The 23,430-nt window shown below is 39.5% G+C and overlaps 2 protein-coding genes across 3 annotated transcripts in view; one reads left to right on the forward strand and one right to left on the reverse strand.

The window, feature by feature from the left end:
- The window catches only part of astn2 (astrotactin 2), a 314,654-nt gene extending 312,659 nt beyond the window's left edge, over nt 1-1,995 (forward strand). The window contains exon 23 of the mRNA XM_078271027.1: nt 114-1,995. Within this exon, the coding sequence (XP_078127153.1) occupies nt 114-351 (238 nt within the window). The 3' untranslated portion in view covers nt 352-1,995. The remainder of the gene's footprint in view (nt 1-113) is intronic.
- An 11,056-nt stretch (nt 1,996-13,051) lies between these two features.
- pappaa (pregnancy-associated plasma protein A, pappalysin 1a) overlaps nt 13,052-23,430 on the reverse strand; it is a 97,653-nt gene continuing 87,274 nt past the window's right edge. For both annotated transcript variants that reach the window (XM_078271244.1, XM_078271243.1), the window contains exon 22: nt 13,052-18,422. In XM_078271244.1, the coding sequence (XP_078127370.1) occupies nt 18,318-18,422 (105 nt within the window). In that variant the 3' untranslated portion in view covers nt 13,052-18,317. The remainder of the gene's footprint in view (nt 18,423-23,430) is intronic.

Raw genomic sequence — 23,430 nt, forward strand, 5'->3', positions numbered from 1 at the left:
CTCAATTCTGGATGTCAACTTAAATTTGAGAGAAATGTAATGGTGATGGGATTGATTAATTTACATTTGTGTTATGATGTTGATATTTTTGTTGTTGTCTTCTTCTTCTATAGAAAAGCCAACCTGATACTACATAGAGTGGAGAAGATTAGCCACTACTGCCGGTCCCTACTGCGCAGCACCCACATCCAGAGCCGCACCGACACCATGGCGTATGTCTACTGTCGGAGTGAAGAGGGCCGACCTCCTAGTAACACATGGCATGGCTCTTTACATGAAAGTCGCACCACCTGCATGGAAAAGCTAATTTCTGTACAGCGTAACACATACAGCAACACCAAACTCCGATGAGACAGGAGTTTATAGACGGAGGCGGTGCGTTTTTGTTTGTTTATTCCTGCAAAATGACATCAGTGATTGATGCATCTCGTCCCCCAATCTGCAGCCGGTGTCTCTCAAGTGACTGGTGGATTTTGAAAACCAGGAGAGCCTAAAAAACCTCAGAATTCACTGGACATTGTGTTAGAGCTACCGAAAACATATTTTTGTGTGGCCTACTTTTATTATAAGACAGAGGATAAAAAGAAAACCTCAAGCGAACATATTTCTCAACTGCAAAATGCCAGTGATCGCACATATCAATGAGAAACTGCAGTGTGAACATGTAAAATATAATTCAGCCAAGAGAAAAACTGGTTGGCTAAAATACTTTGAATGTAATGTTGTAGTTCCTTTTTCGGTGCTTTGAGGCTTACCTGGAACACTTAAAAGAGAGAAAAAAAGGACTAATTCAATAGCATAACATATTTGCCTTTAATACCTTTATTTGAAAGGAGAAATTGAAATGTGTTAAAGCCATTTGAAAATCACTTTCTTGTTTTCAAGTTCCCATTAATTAAAAAAAAGTAATGCTTTTCTTCATGAATGTGAAATAAGTCAGTGAGAAACTATGTAGTTAGTCTTGTATAACATTTGATAGATTCAATTGAAAGAGCAAGGCTTTTTGTGGTAACAGGATTGACCATTCGGCTACTATTAGCCGATGAAATTATGCAAAGACAGAGTGGGTGGCATTCAAACAAATCATATTCTTTCATAGACATTTAATATAGCACTGCTTTCATTGCATAAATCTAGGAATCCTTTTGTCATCATCTTTTTTTAAATACTAAAATACCCCCCCCCCCCCAAAAAAAAATGTACTGATTTCAAGGACATTCATATCTCAGACTAGAAATAGACTTGAACATAGTGGATTATGCACCCAAGACAAAAATACAATGCTTTTGCCACACTGAAGTCTTTAAATCAAATGCTTTATATGTGTTCGGTTTTGGTTTGTGACTAAACACACCAACAGTATTGATACTAAAAAACTAAATCAGATGATATAGCTAGATTTAAAGATTTCTGCAAGATCACGAAATAGTGAAAGTTTGTAATCTAATGATAAGTTACAATTTATCAGTGGAATGTGACTTTGGCATCAATTACATTCTAAGAGGATCAGTATTAGCCATACAATTATTATTATAATTATTATTATACAATATGGTAATAATATGGTCATATGAGTGATTGAATATCTACCATCAAAAGTGAATATGCTGAATGCATCTTTGAAAAGATCCTCCCTCACAGGATAATTTGATGTTTGCTCATGTATGTGCACTCATAGACAATATGGCAGAATAATAGCAAAATAAGTTTGAGGAACATTTTCAGGTCCCTGAATAGTTGATGAACGATGAGAATGACTAACACGTGAGGTACTGTCCTCTGAATTGGGAAGCATCAGTGATTGTAGGGATCACCTGTGGTCCTTTTAATCTTATTATTTTTCAGTTCAATGTTATATCTTTAAAGCCATGGATATTGTTTTAATGAAGATAAACAATGCCTTTTTCAATATTTACATCTCATGTTATATGAACTGTAATAATAAATTATTATAATGTAAATTTAAATTGTAAAAGAAGGACAAATGTATTATTATGTGGCTTTGATTGTCTTTTTCTGAAGAATGTGAAATATTAAAAATGTATATTGAATGAGAAGACTTTTCTTTTATCGCCACGATGGGGTGATACAGTAATTAAGTAAATACGTTTAAAATGAATATTGAAGCATTTGTTTTAACATCAGTGGCAAGTGGCAGGATCATTTAAATACCCTATATAAACGTTTTGCATTCCAAAATTGTTTACCACATATTCATAAATGTTTTCCTCATGTACTTACTAACATAAGTACAGTGGGGCAAAAAAGTATTTAGTCAGCCACCAATTGTGCAAGTTCTCCCACTTAAAAAGATGAGAGAGGCCTGTAATTTTCATCATAAGTACACTTCAACTATGAGAGACAAAATGAGAAAAAAAAATCCAGAAAATCATATTGTAGGATTTGTAATGAATTTATTTGCAAATTATGGTGGAAAATAAGTATTTGGTCAATAACAAAAGTTCATCTCAATACTTTGTTATATACCCTTTGTTGGCAATGACAGAGGTCAAACGTTTTCTGTAAGTCTTCACAAGGTTTTCACACACTGTTGCTGGTATTTTGGCCCATTCCTCCATGCAGATCTACTCTAGAGCAGTGATGTTTTGGGGCTGTCGCTGGGCAACACAGACTTTCAACTCCCTCCAAAGATTTTCTATGGGGTTGAGATCTGGAGACTGGCTAGGCCACTCCAGGACCTTGAAATGCTCCTTACGAAGCCACTCCTTCGTTGCCCGGGCGGTGTGTTTGGGATCATTGTCATGCTGAAAGACCCAGCCACGTTTCATCTTCAATGCCCTTGCTGATGGAAGGAGGTTTTCACTCAAAATCTCACGATACATGGCCCCATTCATTCTTTCCTTTACACGGATCAGTCGTCCTGGTCCCTTTGCAGAAAAACAGTCCCAAAGCATGATGTTTCCACCCCCATGGTTCACAGTAGGTATGGTGTTCTTTGGCTGCAACTCAGCATTCTTTCCCCTCCAAACACGACAAGTTGAGTTTTTACCAAAAAGTTCTATTTTGGTTTCATCTGACCATATGACATTCTCCCAATCCTCTTCTGGATCATCCAAATGCTCTCTAGCAAACTCCAGACGGGCCTGGACATGTACCGGCTTAAGCAGGAGGACACGTCTGGCACTGCAGGATTTGAGTCCCTGGCGGCGTAGTGTGTTACTGATGGTAGCCTTTGTTACTTTGGTCCCAGCTCTCTGCAGGTCATTCACTAGGTCCCCCTGTGTGGTTCTGGGATTTTTGCTCACCGTTCTTGTGATCATTTTGACCCCACGGGGTGAGATCTTGCGTGGAGCCCCGGATCAAGGGAGATTATTAGTGGTCTTGTATGTCTTCCATTTTCTTATAATTTCTCCCACAGTTGATTTCTTCACACCAAGCTGCTTACCTATTGCAGATTCAGTCTTCCCAGCCTGGTGCAGGTCTACAATTTTGTTTCTGGTGTCCTTTGACAGCTCTTTGGTCTTGGCCATAGTGGAGTTTGGAGTGTGACTGTTTGAGGTTGTGGACAGGTGTCTTTTATACTGATAACAAGTTCAAACAGGTGCCATTAATACACCTGTTTACACCGAGTGGAGGACAGAGGAGCCTCTTAAAGAAGAAGTTACAGGTCTGTGAGAGCCAGAAATCTTGCTTGTTTGTAGGTGACCAAATACTTATTTTCCCGAGGAATTTGCAAATAAATTCATTAAAAATCCTACAATGTGATTTTCTGGATTATTTTTCTCATTTTGTCTCTCATAGTTGAAGTGCACATATGATGAAAATTACAGGCCTCTCTCATCTTTTTAAGTGGGGAAACTTGCACAATTGGTGGCTGACGAAATACTTTTTTGTCCCACTGTACATATACCATGCCACAAACATGTCCTAAAATATGTCACAGCATAGTATTCCATTAAAATGTCATAGTATAGTATGCATTAAATAATGTAATAGGTCACAAAAAATGTCAGTGTAGTATGCCATAAAAAAGTCATTATATAGTATGTGATAAAAAGTAATGAAAAAGTCATAGTATAGTATGCCATAAAAAAGTGATAGTATGGTATGTAATCAAAAAAGTCGTATGTAATAAAAATGTCATAATAAAAACATCATAAAAAAACATGATATAGTATGTCATAAAAAGTCATAAAAAGACATGATATAGTATGTCATTAAAAGTCATAAAAAGCCATAGTATAGTATGTCATGAAAAATCTTAGTATAGTATATCATAAAGAGTCATATGCTGTAAAAAAAAGAAAAAGTAATACAAAAGTCATAATATAGTATGTCATGAAAAAAGATATAAAAACTATGAAACTATACTAGTATAGTATATCATAAAAAAACCATAGTATAGTATGTCATGAAAAATCTTAGTATAGTACTTACAATAGCCTACAATAAAACCTTTGTGAGTAAAAAGTCAACACTTATCAATGCATGAAAGTCTTGGTACAGTATGTTGAAAAAACTCATAAAAAGGTCATAGTATAGTATATCAAAGATGTCATAGTATAGTATGTAGAAAAAAGTCATAGTATATTATTTCAAAAAAGTCATAAAAACTTTACAGTAGAGTATGCTGAAAAAAATTCTATATGACAGTATAGTATATCGAAAAAGTCATAAAAACGTATGGTATGTAGAAAAACGTTATAGTATAGTATGTTGAAAGAAGTTATTGTATAGTATGTCGAAAAATTCATGTCAAAAAAAGTCATAGTAAAGTATGTTGAAAAAAGTCACAACAAAGTCATAGTATAGTTGATAAAAGAAAGTCACAAAAACGTCATAGTATAGTATGTTGAAAATCGTCAAAAAAGTCATAGTAAAGTATGTTGAAAAAAGTCACATCAACGTCATAGTATAGTATGTCAGAAAAAGTCACAAAAAAGTCAATATAGTATGTCGAAAAAAGTCACCTAAAAGTCATAGTATAGTATGTAGTAAAACGTCGTAGTATATTATGTCGAAAAAAGTCATAGCACAGTATGCCAAAAAAAGTCTTGGTACAGTATGTTGAAAAAGTCATAAAAAAGTCTTAGTATAGTATATCAAAAATGTCATAAAAACGTCATAGTATACTATGCCGAAAAAAATTCTAGTGTAGTATGTCAAAAAAAGCACAAAAAACTCTTAGTATAGTATGTCGAAAAAAGTCATACTATAGTATGTTGAATAAAGTCATAAAAAAGTCATAGTATAGTATGTCTAAATGTAATAAAAAAAATCATAGTATAGTTTGTCGGAGAAAATCATAAAAAGTCATAGTATAGTATCTCGAAAAAAGTCAAAAAAGTCATTGTATATCATGTGGAAAAAAGTCATATCATAGTATGTGGAAGAAGTCACAAAAAAGTCATAGTATAGTATGTCTAAAAGTAATAAAAAAGTCATAGTATAGTATGTTAAAAAAAGTCATAGTCTAGTAGGTTGAAAAAAGTCACAAAAAGTCATTGTATACTATGAAGGGTCATAGTATAGTATGTCGAAAAAAAGTCATAGTAAAAAGCCACATTATAGTAAGTTGAACAAAGTCATAAAAAAATCATAGTATAGTCATAGTAAAGTATGTAAAAAATTGGTAACACTTTACTTGAAGGTATCGATATAATCGCGACATGACACTGTCATGAAGGTGTCATAAACGTTATAAACAAGTCATGAACGTTCATGACTTCTGTCATTAAGTGTCATTCGGTTTTTGTCATGGACAAGTTGACATTGTTTGGGTTGTCTTGATTATGACACCTTGACATTAATCAAAGTGACATTACCAGAAGTTGTCTTGGTCATGACAAGTTCACATTACATTTGTTTGGGATGTCTTTGTAATGACAACTTGACATTAACCAGGATGACATTACCAGAAGATGTATTTGTCATGACAACTCAACATTAAATTTCTTTGGAGTGTCCTTATTAAGACAACTTGACATTAAACAGGATGACATTATTTCAACTTGTCATGACCAAGTCACGATTATGTCGATACCTTCAAGTAAAGTCCATCCATCCATCCATCTTCATCCGCTTATCCGGGGTCGGGTCGCGGGGGTAGCAGCTCCAGCAGGGGACCCCAAACTTCCCTTTCCCGGGCCACATTAACCAGCTCCGACTGGGGGATCCCGAGGCGTTCCCAGGCCAGGTTAGAGATATAATCCCTCCACCTAGTCCTGGGTCTCCCCCGAGGCCTCCTCCCAGCTGGACGTGCCTGGAACACCTCCCTAGGGAGGTGCCCAGGGGGCATCCTTACCAGATGCCCGAACCACCTCAACTGGCTCCTTTCGACGCAAAGGAGCAGCGGCTCTACTCCGAGCTCCTCACGGATAACTGAGCTTCTCACCCTATCTCTAAGGGAGACACCAGCTACCCTCCTGAGGAAACCCATTTCGGCCGCTTGTACCCTGGATCTTGTTCTTTCGGTCATGACCCAGCCTTCATGACCATAGGTGAGGGTAGGAACAAAAAACTGACCGGTAGATTGAGAGCTTTGCCTTCTGGCTCCAGCTCTCTTTTTCGTCTAACGGTGCGATAAATTGAATGTAATACCGCACCTGCTGTGCCGATTCTCCGACCAATCTCCGCTCCATTGTCCCCTCACTTTCGCGAACAAGACCCCAAGGTACTTGAACTCCTTCACTTGGGGGTAAGGACTCATTCCCTACCTGGAGAAGGCACTCCATCGGTTTCCTGCTGAGAACCATGGCCTCCGATTTAGAGGTGCTGATCCTCATCCCAGCCGCTTCACACTCGGCTGCGAACCGATCCAGTGAGTGCTGAAGGTCACAGGCCGATGATGCCATCAGGACCACATCATCTGCAAAAAGCAGCGATGAGATCCCCAGCCCACCGAACTGCAACCCCTCTCCACCCCGACTACGCCTCGATATCCTGTCCATAAATACTACAAACAGGATTGGTGACAAAGCGCAGCCCTGGCGGAGGCCAACTCTCACCTGAAACGAGTCCGACTTACTGCCGAGAACCCGGACACAGCTCTCGCTTTGGTCGTACAGAGATTGGATGGCCCTGAGAAGGGACCCCCTCACCCCGTACTCCCGCAGCACCTCCCACAGTATCTCCCGGGGCACCCGGTCATACGCCTTCTCCAGATCCACAAAACACATGTAGACTGGTTGGGCATACTCCCAGGCTCCCTCCAGGATCCTTGCAGAGTAAAGATCTGGTCCGTTGTTCCACGACCAGGACGGAATCCGCATTGTTCCTCTTCAACCTGAGATTCGACTATCGACCGAACCCTCCTTTCCAGCACCTTGGAGTAGACTTTACCGGGGAGGCTGAGAAGTGTGATACCCCTGTAATTGGCACACACCCTCTGGTCCCCCCTTTTTTAAAAAGGGGAACCACCACCCCGGTCTGCCACTCCTTAGGCACCGTCCCAGACTTCCACGCAATGTTGAAGAGGCGTGTCAACCAAGACAACCCCTCCACACCCAGAGCTTTAAGCATTTCTGGACGGATCTCATCAATTCCTGGGGCTTTGCCACTGTGGAGTTGTTTAACTACCTCAGCAACCTCCACCAGGGAAATTGATGCCAATCCCCCCCTCATCCTCCAGCTCTGCCTCTACCATAGAGGGCGTATTGAGTCGGATTTAGGAGTTCCTCAAAGTGCTCCTTCCACCGCCCTATTACCTCCTCAGTTGAGGTCAACAGCGTCCCATCCTTACTGTACACAGCTTGGATGGTTCCCCCGCTTCCCCCTCCTGAGGTGGCGAACGGTTTTCCAGAAGTACCTTGGTGCCGACCGAAAGTCCTTCTCCATGTCTTCTCGAACTTCTCCCACACACGCTGCTTTGCCTCTTTCACGGCAGAGGCTGCAGCCCTTCGGGCCCTTCGGTACCTTGCAACTGCCTCCGGAGTCGTCTGGGATAACATATCCCGGAAAGACTCCTTCTTCAGTCGGACGGCTTCCCTGACCACCGGTGTCCACCACGGTGTTCGTGGGTTACCGCCCCTTGAGGCACCTAAGACCCTAAGACCACAGCTCCTCACCGCAGCTTCAGCAATGGAAACTTTGAACATTGTCCACTCGGGTTCAATGCCCCCAGCCTCCACAGGGATGCACGAAAAGCTCCGCCGGAGGTGTGAGTTGAAAGTCTGTCGGACAGGGGCCTCCTCCAGACGTTCCCAATTTACCCGCACTACCCGTTTGGGCTTACCAGGTCTGTCCAGAGTCTTCCCCCACCCCTCTGACCCAACTCACCACCAGATGGTGATCGGTTGACAGCTCCGCCCCTCTCTTCACCCGAGTGTCCAAAACATATGGCCTCAGATCAGATGAAAGCGATTATAAAATCGATCATTGACCTTTGGCCTAGGGTGCTCTGGTACCAAGTACACTTATGAGCATCCCTATGTTCGAACATGGTGTTCGTTATAGACAATCCATGACTAGCACAGAAGTCCAACAACAAACAACCACTCTGGTTTAGATCAGGGAGGCCGTTCCTCCCGATCACGCCTCTCCATGTGTCTCCATCATTACCCACGTGCGCGTTGAAGTCCCCCAGCAGAACTATGGAGCCCCCGACTGGAGCCCCATGCAGGACTCCACTCAAGGTCTCCAAGAAGGCCGAATACTCTGAACTCTTGTTTGGTGCATATGCACAAACAACAGTCAGAGTTTTCCCCCCCACAACCCGCAGGCGTAGGGAGGCGACCCTCTCGTCCACCGGGTTAAACTCCAACGTAGCGGCGCTCAGCCGGGGGCTTGTGAGTATCCCCACACCCGCCCGGCGCCTCACACCCTGGGCAACTCCAGAGAAGAAAAGAGTCCAACCCCTATCCAGGAGTATGGTTCCAGAACCAAGACTGTGCGTAGAGGTAAGCCCCACCAGATCTAACCGGTAGCGCTCCACCTCCCGCACAAGTTCCGGCTCCTTCCCCCACAGAGAGGTGACATTCCACGTCCCCAGAGCCAGCCTCTGCTGCCCGGGTCTGGTCCGTCGAGGCCCCTGACCTTCACTGCCACCCATGTGGCAGCGCACCCGACCCCAGCGGTTCCTCCCACAGGTGGTGGGCCCATGGGATGGAGGGATGTCTGCCACGTAGCTTTTTCGGGCTGTGCCCGACCGGGACAAAAAGTCACAAAAATGTTATTCACTTATTATAATTCAACTCAATTCAATTAAAATCAAATCATTTTATTCATCCCCAGGGGGCAATTAAAAGACACAAAGAGCAGCATATTAACCACCACATACAGTACATCATCAATAAAATAAACAAATAGTAATATATAAAAAGAAAAAAAGGGGGAAAGGGGATGGGATAAGTGCATCAGTCATCAGTCTACGGAATGTTGTAGTACAGTCCCAAGATTGGGGAGGTGGAGCTGGACAGCCCTTGGGACAAAGGTCACCTTCCTTCTCTGGGTCTTACAGCCTTGACAGCGGAGTCTGCGCCTTGAGGGGAGCCACTCAAACATCGAAAACATGACGTGATGGATCACGAAAAATCCTACAGTCAGTCTTCAAGGTCTGCTGTTCGCATAGGGTGGACAGAGCTCTCAGGGGGTGTCCAATAATTCTGGAACAGACTTGATGTAAGCAGTTCCTGTTTTGAAGACTAATGGAATAAAACCAAGGAGGAAAAGGTTATCACACTTTCAATAAATGAGAAGTAGTATCGTATGTCAAAAAAGTTATAGTATAGTATGTCGAAAAAAATCATAAAAAAGTCATTGTATATTGTGTGGAAAAAAATCATAGCATAGTATGTCGAAAAAAGTCATATAAAAGTACATAATATATATATATATATATATATATATTATGGCATAGCGTTTAGGAAATTATTATATATATGTGAAGTTTGAATATATTGAATGAATCTTATTCTGAATATATTGAATGAACCTTAAACATATTGAATGAAAATCTGAATATATTGAATGAAAGTCTGAATATATTGAATGAACCTCAAATATATTGAATGAACCTTGAATATATTGAATGAACCTCGAATATATTGAATGAACCTTGAATATATTGAATGAAAGTCTGAATATATTGAATGAAAGTCTGAATATATTGAATTAAAAGCGTGTTGACGTTAGCCTGATGAAAGGGACCTGCCTGACCAAAGAGGTTCCTTTCATTCGGTCTTACATGATGAAAAAGTAAATAAACTTCTTCATTGGGAGAACAGTACTGGATACGGTTACCGTTACCAGTGTTTTGGCCCATACATGCATTCGTCAGTGTGTTAATAATCAGACACTAGATTTCTTGCTGATTCGCTCATAGTGTCACACTTCGGTTAGGATTAATCACAACGAAAACACAAGATGGTGGCAGACAATGACGTCAGATTCCATTTCAACTTTCAGTCAATATATTCAGACTTTCATTTAATATATTCAGACTTTCATTTATATATATATATATATATATTCAAGGTTCATTCAATATATTCAAACATTCATTCAATATATTCAGACTTCCATTCAATATATTCAACGTTCATTCAATATATTCAAGGTTCATTCAATATATTCAGACTTCTATTCAATAAATTCAAACTACACATACATACATACATACATACACACACACACACACACACACACACACACACACACACACACACACACACACACACACATTCTTACCCATACACATTCATCTCGCACATACACATTCATTCCATGTTCTCAATAAATAGCTAGAAAACAGTAAACACAGGAGTTATTGCACAGATTCTGATTGCACTGAGGGGGTAAGGGATGTGTGTATGTTTTTATGTTTGTATGTGTGGATGTGTGTATGATTTCTGTAATATGTTCACAGCTCTGGGAAAAAAGCTGTTCCATATGTCTGCTCATCTTGTGGTGTGTTCATGTCATATCAGAAGAAACCGAAAAACAGGATGTTGTTGTTTCAATTTGAAAGTGTTAACATGTTGGAACACCCACATACAAAACCAATTGTATTCACAAAATCAATGAATCAATGACTCCATGTATACACACATATACACACACATATATATACACACACACATTATTTATATATATATATATATATATATATATATATATATATATAGTGTGTGTGTGTGTGTGTGTGTGTGTATGTGTGTGTGTGTGTGTGTATATATATATATATATATATATATATATAATATGTGTGTGTATATATATGTGTGTATATGTATATATGTGTGTGTGTGTATATATATATACATACATATATGTGTGTATATGTATGTGTATATATATATGTGTATATGTATGTGTGTATATATATATATGTATATGTTGTAATTACAATGTTTACTTTCTGTGTCAACACATCCACACCTTATGATGCTTGGTGGAAAACACTGAATCTTGCCAAATCTTTCCAAATGTCATACTATACTTCCTATGTACTGTATGCATTCAACTGAGATGTTTTTCTATTTTCCATGTTAGCCATGCTAGCAGCTCTAGGGTTGGCAATGCTCGTCTGTTTGTCACTCACTCCACCACAGAGCTAAATTATTATCTATTGGCTGGATTGCCAATACATTTTATACAGGGTCCCCAGAGGATCAAGCCACTGTTTTGATTATGCCTTGATTTTTTATTGATGAGGTTGACATTGGATTTTTTTGTATTGGTATGTCTATTAGATCCATCCAACTATTCGATGGATTGCCATGACGTGCTACATCTGGCACCATCATTTTGTGTCAAAATGTGTCCAATACAACACCAACATTCAGCAGCATTGAGAATAATGTGGTGATGATCTGTCTTGATAAGAGGTCAAACTTAATCTGACATGGTTTTGATCAGCTAATGTGATGCACATGACTTGTGTGTCCTGCCTGAACTGACATAAGATCTCCGTGGAGAGAAGCCTTTGGGGTACAAACCACTACAGTGAAGTTGCACAATATCACAAGACTATTTGGATCAGAATTAGTTAACATAATGGCAAAATGAAACTCTGATGAAAATAACTGTAATCATATTTTCATTTAGCAATTGTGGAATGCAGTGCAATGCTGTTATTTCCCAGGTTTTACCCAATTTACCACATGATCTAGCAGAAAATATTTACATTGAGCTGGAAAAGGGGGAAATCAGTCACGAAACTAACAGACAGCCATCCCCTATGAATTACTCTAATTTATATCATTAACTGAAGGTGGCTATGCCTCTCTGCATGTGAGCTGCTGGGAAGCATTTTCTTTTTCCATCTCCCTCAACAAACTATTCCTTTAAGCTCAGATCCAGTTTCTTTCCAGTCATGCAACATTAACTGCACTTTAAAAAATCAGTAGCTTGATGTTCATTCTCACAAATTAGGCCATTAACGTCACTGGTGTGCCAGGAACAGCACTCACATTTTGACGCAAATGTATCAGTGACGGCTTAAAGAATGAGCTTCTCTTTTAAAACCACCTCAGCACTTTTTGAATTTTAAAAGGGCTCACTGTGGATCTTCCAGAAAAAAAGATAATCACAAGAGTTAAAAAATACAATATAAAGCAGCTCCAAAATGAATCTGGACACACCCATCTAACTTTAAAAAAACTGACCACACTCCTCAAGCTTATGTTCACTTTAACCAGTGTTTTATTTCTACACATAAATGACAGCAAAATGAACATGATACTCATATTTATGACTCTTCCTTATGAAAATATAGTACACATCAGACATGTTTTGCCATGTACCAGAGCACCAAAAATATATATAATTGCAACTGTGAAAATAGAGATAAAACATCGACTGAAACATAAAAGTCCAATCTGTGGTATATGTGCCTGAAAAAGTGCATACTGTGTAAGAACCAAAGAGAGAGGAGGCCATCAGTGGGAGGGAGGGACTACTGAGTCTGATGGCTACCTTTACAGTGTGGTGAAATTCTCAGCAAACACAAAGGCATTGGGATAAGACTTGACAATATACAGTTTGGAGTGAGGAGAAATGAAAGCGATTTGCAGACAAATTTGAAATGAACTTCTCAATGCATAACAAAGATCACTCAAGTTTGATTATTGAATTCCAACAAACCCAGAAATGACCATTATGATTTTATTCATCTTGAAAACAAATAAATAATTCATGACTCAATGGATAAATTCATGGTTTAGACAACTGACAACAGTGCTTGTACTAAGCCATTATTAACAAATAAATGCTGACAGCGAGTGGTGTGGTAAAGCATCACAGGTCTTTTTTTCTCTTTTTTTCTGTCTTGCAGGTGATACTTTGACACAATGCACAACATATTCACGGTTCATCTCTTTGTATAAGTTATGATACAAATCAATCCAAGAGCTACTCCCAAACAGTTAGTACATGGTTTGCAAATACAATCATCATATAATATTATTTACATCTTAAAATATATTTGTTGAGCAATCGGGTACGAAACATCGCAGTAATACCACTAGATATCCACATAATATGTAAATACAATTTTTTTGTACTTCCCACTTAGAAAAAAGGACAAGTCACCTTTTTTATTTATTGAGGGATTAGGAAACATACATAAGTGGACCATTCTATAACCAGAGGCCAGTGAGAGGTACTGTGTTACAATACACAAAGAAAATGTCTTACAACAAGATGGCACATCAGTATTTTTCTCCACAGTGATATAAGCAAACATATTAGGACTTCAGACACTATTTCTTACACTCCCCATCACTTTGTAATGACTTAGACACTACAAAGCCTCTGCCATTTTTAGACAAGCAATACAACAACCAGGTGTTAAATTAGAAACAAAGGAGCGACTATTGATGGAAAATGTGGAGAGGTATCAAAGCCTGTCAAAAAAGACTGCTATACAAATCATATTATGTGATAAGCATAGGCTCTAGGTGAGGAAAACTGTGTTCCTTCAGCCTAACTTCAAAAGGCTCTGTAAGCTGGGCAAACATCCTCTCTCATTTTCACAGGGCCAGCTTGACCCTGGCAGCCCTGCGCAGGCATACCTGACAGTGACAGATGAGGCAGTGTGTCGAGGAGGAGGGGTGAGGGAGGGGGCGGTGGGAGTCCCAGAAAAGGATGGCTGCCACCCCCAGGAGAAACTCTGACTCATTGGCCTCGGCTTGTTGCCAGTCAGTGCTGGCCACCCCTGGGCCAGGGGCAGTCACTGTGAGTACACATTTTCACACCTGGACAAATAGCTAGACAGGCCAGGAAAAGCAGCCCACCCATCCTTACCTCTCTACCTGCCCACCTTCTACTTTTCCGCTATCCAAGAACAGTCTATCTGGGGCACCATGGGCTGCCTTCTGACCTACAGTCCTTCTTTCGCTTCATTTATGATCCCTCTCTTTGCCACTTCTCCTGTCCTCAGCTGGCTGTGTACAAATATTCCTTTTGCCTTACACTGGTCTCTTGAAACATAATTTACTATATTATGGATTCATGTATTTGACCATTATATACTTGGCTCTCTTTTCACAACTCCTAGTATGTATGGCTAATGTGTGCATTTAAAAAAATAAGCAAATAAAGAAAAAAATAAACTTTACATTCTGGTTTTAAAAGGAAAGAAAAAGATACACTGCACTCAGTAACATTTGAACATGTGGTGAATCCTCATTGGATGCAAGCAGTGTCCATCTACACTTAATGACCAATGACACAAGTTCTTGTGTGGTTGTGGGCCTGTATGTCTGATCAATGCTTGACAGCAATGATCACAACAGAGCATGATGACAGAGACAAAATGACAGTTTCGACTCACAACCAATAATGTTTTTGTTTATAAGAACAATGTAAAAAATAACTTACATGGACATTAAATATAACTTAAAAAAGTATAACACTCTCAATAAATATTTCTACTATTTACACCATTGTTATGAGATGCACAAATGTCACTAAAATACCAAAAATATAGAAGCAGCAAACATTACAGGCATGAGGTACAGCAAGGGATCCTGTGATGACTACAGTAGAGAGGTGATGTCCTCATCCAATGCGTAATCTTATACTTCCTTCCATGAATATCTTGGGTAGCTATGGCTTATGGGTACCTTCTCCAATATTAAGAATATCATTTTTCAAGTTGACATGCAGTCACATTCTGTAGCCTTTCTGATAGTAATAACTATCAGTTGTTTTGGTATCCAGACATTGACTAATAAAACAAGTAATGGTTGAGGAGGATATTTTTAAGTTAGTCAAAGTATGTGGAAGCAATGGCAGGTTATGTCCACTCAGTTTATAGAATGAAGGGAAGGATCCAATGACAAATTTCGGATTCATCCATTCAAACGGCTTGAATGGTTCTCCAGTGACCTCAATGGCAGATGATGAACCCCAGTACTGCATGTCATTGGCTTAGTGCAGTGATTGAAGGTCAGTCTCTCCCCACTGGTAACAGTTCTATGTAAAGCAGCAGTATCTGGAGTACTAATATTACATATAATTTGATAATATCAACATAATACAAGTCTCTTTTTTTTCTTTTTTACAAGGGCTATATATGTTTTCATATCAAGAGTTAAATGCAATCTTCGTAGATAATGTAGCCTTCACAACGTCCTTACAAAGTTTCATATTTCATAAAAGTTACAGTCTCTCAAGAGTCCCTTTTAATGGGAATTCCTTCATTTAAGCTTTCCCCTCCCCTTTGTCATCTCTTGGTTTCTCTGCCAAAATGTACATGTTTTACCTAAGATGATGTACTACACACATCAGGGCAACTAATTTGCAGTCTACATGTGTTGATGTGTACCCTATTTTTCTTTTGGGGGAATGGATGGATGGAGGGATGGATACATGGTTTATAGTGATAATACCTCCCTACTTCATTGATAACCTCTAATGCAAAGTCAGTTTAGGTTGGAGAGGAGTATATGTTCAGAAACAAATAAAACACTAATGACAGGAAAGCTAATAGCAACACAGGGAGTCAAATGACCGAATATCATAACATACAGTTTGTTTCAGATCACCATTCTGACAATAGCAGCTTCTAAACATTTTTGAAAGATATACTTTTTCTTCTTAAATGGAAACTAAAAAAGTGCAGTAACTGAGGTCAATAATACAAACACTGATTAAATATGACATTTTGTAAAAATGAAATACATGAAAACAAAAACAACTTTTTCAACGCTCCTGTCCATCAAGAACATATAATAATATTTACATGATATTTTGATTTTTCTTTATTATTATTTGGTGGAAAATAATACCTTCTCACGTTCTCTGCATGTTGTTGTAGTTCTTCACTAATATTGGTTTTAAAATGACATGAAATTGAAATTGAATGAAATAACTCATTACATTGCCACTTGAGGATGATCTGGAATGCTATAGCAGCCTAATATGAGTTTGAGGGACTGTGCCATTGGCCCAAATTAAATGAAAAGTCGTAATCACGCTGATTGTAACCACAACTATGTTTGCAGCTGACTAAGAACAGCAAATTGTAGGCAAATATGCCACGCAGCCTTAATTGTCAAATGTGCATGAAAAAAAAACTAGTGTACATGTGTCTACTAGAATGAAGAATAACAAAATACAAAGCTATTGTAGCAGCCATATCATCTATTGAAGTTAATTGGTGGGGACGGACACCCGAGTTCACAATACTGAAAAGTGCTGATCAGAACAACCATGGGCACTTTTTTACTGCAGAGACAAATGTAACGGTTAAATGAATTACTTAAACACTAGACCCAGCAGAGAATCTTAGGGACCTTTGATCATATTGTGACTGCAAGTGCTGTGTTGACATATACATCTAAATGTCATTTTCATGTATAACATTGTTGCCTGCAGAGCTTCAGCTGAGGGTCCAATACTACTGGGAGGGGAGAGAATGAGAGATATGTGTGTCAGATGTGGTCCCCTTCCTCCGATACTGATTCTCACTAAAGCTATGGCCTGTATCCAGCCCTTTAATGCTGTACTCTTGCGTGGCTTTGCTGTGCAGTACTGTGCGATCCAAAAAGCCACAGACTCCTGACAAGCATTGACTACATTCTGAACAGGGCTGGGGTCATTTTATTTTCAGTTTAAACATTTTTCAATCTGTGCTTGAGGTAACAAAGTTCTGATTAAGCACTATGAGGGAGGAGTTCAAACTGAAACTAAAATCACACCAAGCCGAAGTGAGGTGTTAACGATGACATTCTTTAAGTTGTGGTCAATGTCTGTAGTATTTTTCTTGAGCAGTTGGGTCAAACGGGAATGACGTGAGGTTCTGGGTTTTTTAAGGTTTTAAGTGCATTTCATATGTGGTGTTTTCAACATGTATTCTCTGAAAGTATTATGGACTAACATGCAAGTGTGAATGAATGCTATAAAGAGATACTGTAAGCAGCAAGGCAGACAAAGCTGTCTAACCCTATTAGATATGATGATATGAAGATGGCAAGTAGCAGCAAACACAGTAGCAGAAGCCATGCTAAAAATGTTTTAATTATGCATTCAGGATTTTGATCTAAGTATAAAATTGTCTTAGGAAATTGTGTATGTGGTTGGTCAACAATTAGTTGCCATTTTTTGTGTGTGTATGTGCATTTTATTTTGGCTTTTGTGTTGAATATGTGGCTTAAAACAATATGGCTGTCTCATTCCCCACCAAGCTAGGAATAACCTCTATAGCCTCTGATGTGCCTATGAAGAAACACTTTACTGAAAAGGACATCGAGATTCAGGATGTCTGACCAGTATGAGACCAGGAATGATATAAGCACAATCATCTAGCCCCCCAGAAAAAATGTTGAACATGCCTTCAAAGTGTCTGAGGATTATTTTTTAACATTTGTCTTGATTTCCTTCATATTTGCAAAATACAGAGCCAACATCAACATAATCCCCCACTTGCACATTTTGATTTACCTTTGGTTCAATCATGTGATTGTAGAGCAAGGTCACTAAAATAGACACTAAAGCCAGCACAAAACTGAACAAAAGGCATGCTACCTAGGCTTGGTTATGTTTTTGTTTAGTTTTTTTTTGTTTGTTTGACATGAAAATACATGAAAAGTCTGTTTCATGTATTTTTTTTTCTCCTTGCTATATATGTTTTTTTTTATATGATATTGCAGGGTTACTTTCCTTTTAGCTGAGAAATGAAGTTTTCTGTGGAGTCCCATCCTCTATTCTAGATCTTTCTGTGATGTGGAGGCAGAGGCCTTTCAGCTGGTTGGGGTTGCAGTATGAATGGAGAGGTATGCCTGTTAAGCAGCATGTGCAGGAAATTGGAGGCCGAGAGGAGGATGAAGGAGGGGTCTGCCTCGGCCACTCTGGCTGTGTCGTGTTGGCGCAAGGGTCCTGGGACGTTGAACAGAGGTCCCTCCTCAGGTTGGTCACCCCAGGGAATAGACATGTTCATCCTTTCTGTTCTCTATAGCATTCAGATCCCGACAGGAGCACTCATCCCGTATGTCACAGGACATGGGGAATGGAATCACCTGGGTGGGAGAGAAAAATATACTTGCATTCATAAAGCTGTCCTTTTAAAAATATAAAACCATTTTCTGATCTTACACTGCTATGGTTTAGGTTTGGCTAAGTTAAAGTACAAAAATAATGTGGTTAAGATTAAGGAAAGATCATGGTTTGGGTTACTACCGTTTTTTTCAACCTGGACCCTATTTACCCTGTTTTTGTGTGTAAGTGACTGATAGGAACAACAATCTTTGACATTGGTCCAGTATTAAGCGTGAACGCTGTAAACGGCAGCCTTGAACCGTGCTGCAAAGTAACCGTATGGGGCAAATGTGCATTATCAGTTAGCGTCCACTAAAAGTGCTGTTTTTGCGACTGAAAGGCTTATATTATTATTCTGTTTCATTATTATATCTGACAACTTTATGGAAAGGATCCCTACAGAGATAGACCTTTTTAAGACTCTTTAAGACCTTTCTGTTTAACCAGAAACAGCTCTGAGGTCGCTAGCGCTAAACCCACCAGACTCCATTTAAAAAAACAATACTTTTAGTGTGTATAAAGCCAACATATTGTCACATGTAAATTGGTAAACTATGTGTTTATTTAAACCAAAACTAGAGTTGTGATGGTTGGAAAAGTGGAAAGGCGACCAAAAACAGCTTTTCATAGTTTTATTTAGTTTCTGTCGACTGTGAATGAAGTGTATTTTACGATGAAAAAAAAGTTACCCTTTAAGGTTAGGGACTTTTTTTTGTCATTTTTACATGTAATGATTGTTTTAAAACAACGTTGACTGTCCACTGAAAGTGGACCCTAACAGTCTCCCTTGTTAATCCAATGTTCAGTTGACTCATCCATCCACACCGACTTCCTCCCTCTGTGGATGTTGTCACACTATATTAAAGTCACTTGAGTTTGCTCCCATCATAATTACTATGGCCACAGGAGGCCTTTTTTCACATGTACATAGAAATGTCATTTTAAGGCACTTGCTAAAATAACTGATTCTGTATTTTTTTGTGGATGGACATTCTAATATTTTCCCAAAACTTGTAATGGTGCCACCACTCAATTAGTTTGAATGGAACATGTGATCAAAATTTTAGAAAAAAGTATAAATTGAAATATTTTTTAATTATATAATAACCAGTGGACATACACCACCTAGCTTTACCCATCTCACTCTCTGTCAGATGCACACACACATATACACACACACACGCACGCACACACACACACAACCTAGCCTACTCTCTTTCTCTCTCCTAATAGTTGATGTAGACCAGATTCGGCATGGTTCTAATTAGGTCATTTGTCTCATTTTGTAATGGGTACACAAACTCTGTGTACACAGTGTACCTAAACTCAGAGATAAACTGTCAATCGCTGAAGCCTAGTGTTGCCAATACTGTGGCATCAATTTAGAACGACAAAAGACTAAGAAATTGTGTTGGAGGTGTGCAGTTAGAAGAAAATGATGGGCACCTGACAGCCAATGAGAAGCAAAAATTCTTCTTATGGTATGAATGTATGTGATATATATATACAGTCATACAGTATAAAATAAATAATGTTTTTTTTTCCTTAGGACCAAAGGTTTACTTGAAGTCCTAGTAGGAAGTGTTTTGGTGCATTTGGCGTTCTTACAGACCCATAAAATATCACAATCTCAGAATATCAGAGAAATCAATATTCCAGTTTCTCTGATAGTCTGATGTCAAAGTGAAATACTGTAGGTGTAAATAGTTGTGGAAGATCACTGGCCATTGCCCCTGGTGTTTGACGTCATTGGATAACGTTGGCAATGCGTCACCAGCACCAGCTGCTGCTGCCTTTTCTGCTTGCCTCTCGGGGGGCCAGCTTCAGCTGTTTGGGTACACAAAATGTGTCCAGGCCAAACAAGGAACACATGTGGTCCAAGTCATGGAAGGCAGGCAGCAGACCAAGGGCATGTCTACATTTGTGTCCTGTTGGCTTATCAGATCAATCTGTGGGGGCCTGCGGTGTTGCTTTTTCTTGTTAGGGCTGAGTGGTATTGCCTTTTTTGCACAATGGATCTCTGTATACAATGTAAATGTAACAACAATACTGGCCACTGTAACCAACACAGCTACTTAGTTGACATCGTGCCTCATGCCAAACACAGCTATTAGTTCGATGCTATTAGTGAAAGCTGTCTGGCTGCTATGGGAGGAGTCATTTCCAGAGGAGGGTCATGGGGGTTATTATTTGAATATGAAGTAGTGGCTGTATAAGTACACAGACTACTACTGTAATGCCATCAAACAAATTGCACCATGAGCTAATACTATCTGGGAGGGTTAGTCAGGTAATTATTTAATGCATTAGCATTAAAATGAGAAAGTAATGAGAATGTCCCATCCACAAAGATGAATCCATGATAATGTGTCCCTTATATTGCACACCATCAACGTCAATGTTTGGGACTTTGAAGCTGACTCACTCACAATCTCCAATTTTGTTTATAAGAAATTGTTTAGTGCTGTGTTGCAAATTTGACATATTTATCTAAAATCACATCTTCTAAGATTTAAAATAAATAATAAATAACGAGCCCTTCTCATAACATATCACTTTCTTTTAGTTTTGCTAAAAGTATGTCATGAAATTGGGCACATTTTTCTTTGAAAAGCAGTGTAAAGTAAATGTAAAATGTTATAGTTGGTGGTAAACGCACACAGGAAACACCACCAATAGTTTGTGAGAGTCAGTGATTTGTTGACAGCAGGTCTGTGGAAGGACATGAGGGAGCATGTTAGTCAATGAGGAGCAGTGACGCAGGCTCCCCTTTGAAATGGGGTATAAAATAAGTTGTTTGTGTGTGTGTGTGTGTGTGTGTGTGTGTGTGTGTGTGTGTGTGTGTGTGTGTGTGTGTGTGTGTGTGTGTGTGGGGGGGGGGTGTTCCTCATGTGAGGGCCTGGTGGGCAGTGCCCAGACTCCTCTGAGAAAATGAGCCCTACATGTGACGACTTTACAAGCCAAGGGCCAGACACACTTCAGAAACAGCTGTCAACCGCATGAACAGTGTTTCCACCAAGAACATGGGGCTCCTCGCTCCCACCTGACTGTTTCTCAGTTTAATTACACTATCTCTCAGGTTCACACCACTTTCACCGTGTCTCCTTAGAGTCTATTACTTGCTTTATTACTCCTCTCTCTTGCAGCACACATTCCCATTACCACTCCCACTACACCTCACTTCCCCTCCAAGGCCACTTCTGTTTATCTCTCTATCTAGAAAATGATGGTGGGTGGCAAATTTGACATGGTTTCCTTTGACCTTGACCTCCAGGGTGGCTGGGCCAGCTGCCACATCTGGCCCTGACTTGAGGGTTCTCTCAGGGTGGCTGGGAAATGGGACTGGCTGGCCTTGTGGGCCTGGGGGCCCTCATGCTGTCTCTATGTCCCAGGGCTGGGGGAGGACACCCACTAACTGCAACATGAAAGCCCTTCTGGAGAACGCAGACCTTGTCAGAGCACCATCCTTCCATCTCAGGAACAGGTCAAAATAACACAAAGTTCCTCTGATTTTTGAGTGTGCAGTATGTGCGTGTCAGCCTGTGCTTAAAGGGAAGAAGGTGTGTAAGGGGCACAGGCCTGGGGTAGGGCATCTAGGGATATACAGTATAACACACTATTCATTAGCAAGTAACAGTTAATATTAGAGTGACTTACAACTAGCAACAATTTTGTCAGTTTTTTTGTCTTTGTTTTTACTAAGATTGTTTTTTTAATATACATAAAAAAGATGTATATATCCTTTTAAAATGCAATATTCTCTGTCCACATGAGTTAGAAAACAGACAATACAAAGCACTGCAAAGCAAAATGGAACGTATAGGGACACAAACAGTGAGCTTTGCTTGCACCTGCAGTCTCATGATTCCAAACAACCTTGCACGACAGAACTGTCACTTCGGTCATGGCGTATCACAGAAATTAAAATCAATAGTCAAACTAAATCAGTCACTTGAACCATTGAGTAAAGAGGCTATTGTCTTTGAGGAAAAAATATTTACTGTGTATATAAAACTTGAACAGACATCTGAATGAGAGAAACAGAAAGAAACACAGTAAGAAGAGAATGTTTAAAAGATACGATTAGAACGGAGAAGAGCAACTTAAGAGCAAAATAACAGATACCTGAGTTTGGCAAAATAAGTGTAAGCACTTGGCAGCTAAACCCCCTAAAAACTGTGGGGAGTTGATGTATTTTGCCCCTTCCACCCTCAGCCCCGACTCCCCAAACACAGATACACACATAAAAGTTAGAAATAAAGGAAGCTATGGCATGCTGCTGCTTATTCTGTGATTTTCCATAAGCATTGCATTGTAGTGGCTTGACAAAAAGAAAGAAAGTAAGAAGTTAAGAAAGCAAATCTTAATGCCATGACCAAAAAATCCCTCTACTATATGTGCGGGCGCCTGCACCTATCTGTGCCTCGGCCCCTTCCTCCCCTTTAACTGCCCTGGCAGAGCCTTGGCAATGAGAAATAAAGTCAAGTTAGCCACCCTCAGACATTTAAAAAAAATAAAGAGCTGTTGAATGTGCTTTTGGCATCCAGTTATGTGAATATTTGATGTAGAACATGTTAAAGCAGAAATTGAGAGAACAAAAATAATATTATTAATCACTGATAAATACCATACAATCCCTCTATATCTATACATCTGTACAAGCTTCAAAAGATGGTCTGTTTGGAATTTGATTTGTGGAGATTATATAGAAATAACTTAAATGTAAATCTGGTTAGCCAAAAACCCAGAGAACAGAATTACATTTTGGTTGTTATTTTGAAAGGGCTTTGTCTACGTGAATCCCCAACAGAGACAGAGAGGTTAAGTGGTCAGCTGTGGTTATCATGAACCATCAGCTTAGACACAAACATCAATCATGACACATAGCAATCGCATATTAAGCATACTTGTGCCAGACTCAGAGTTGTAAACAGGGGTGAGGGACAAGGAGGGATCTGGGCACTTACCCAAGACCCCACCACCAACGCA

The sequence above is a fragment of the Sander vitreus genome, chromosome 16 (assembly GCF_031162955.1).
Source record: "Sander vitreus isolate 19-12246 chromosome 16, sanVit1, whole genome shotgun sequence".
Lineage (NCBI taxonomy): Eukaryota > Metazoa > Chordata > Actinopteri > Perciformes > Percidae > Sander > Sander vitreus.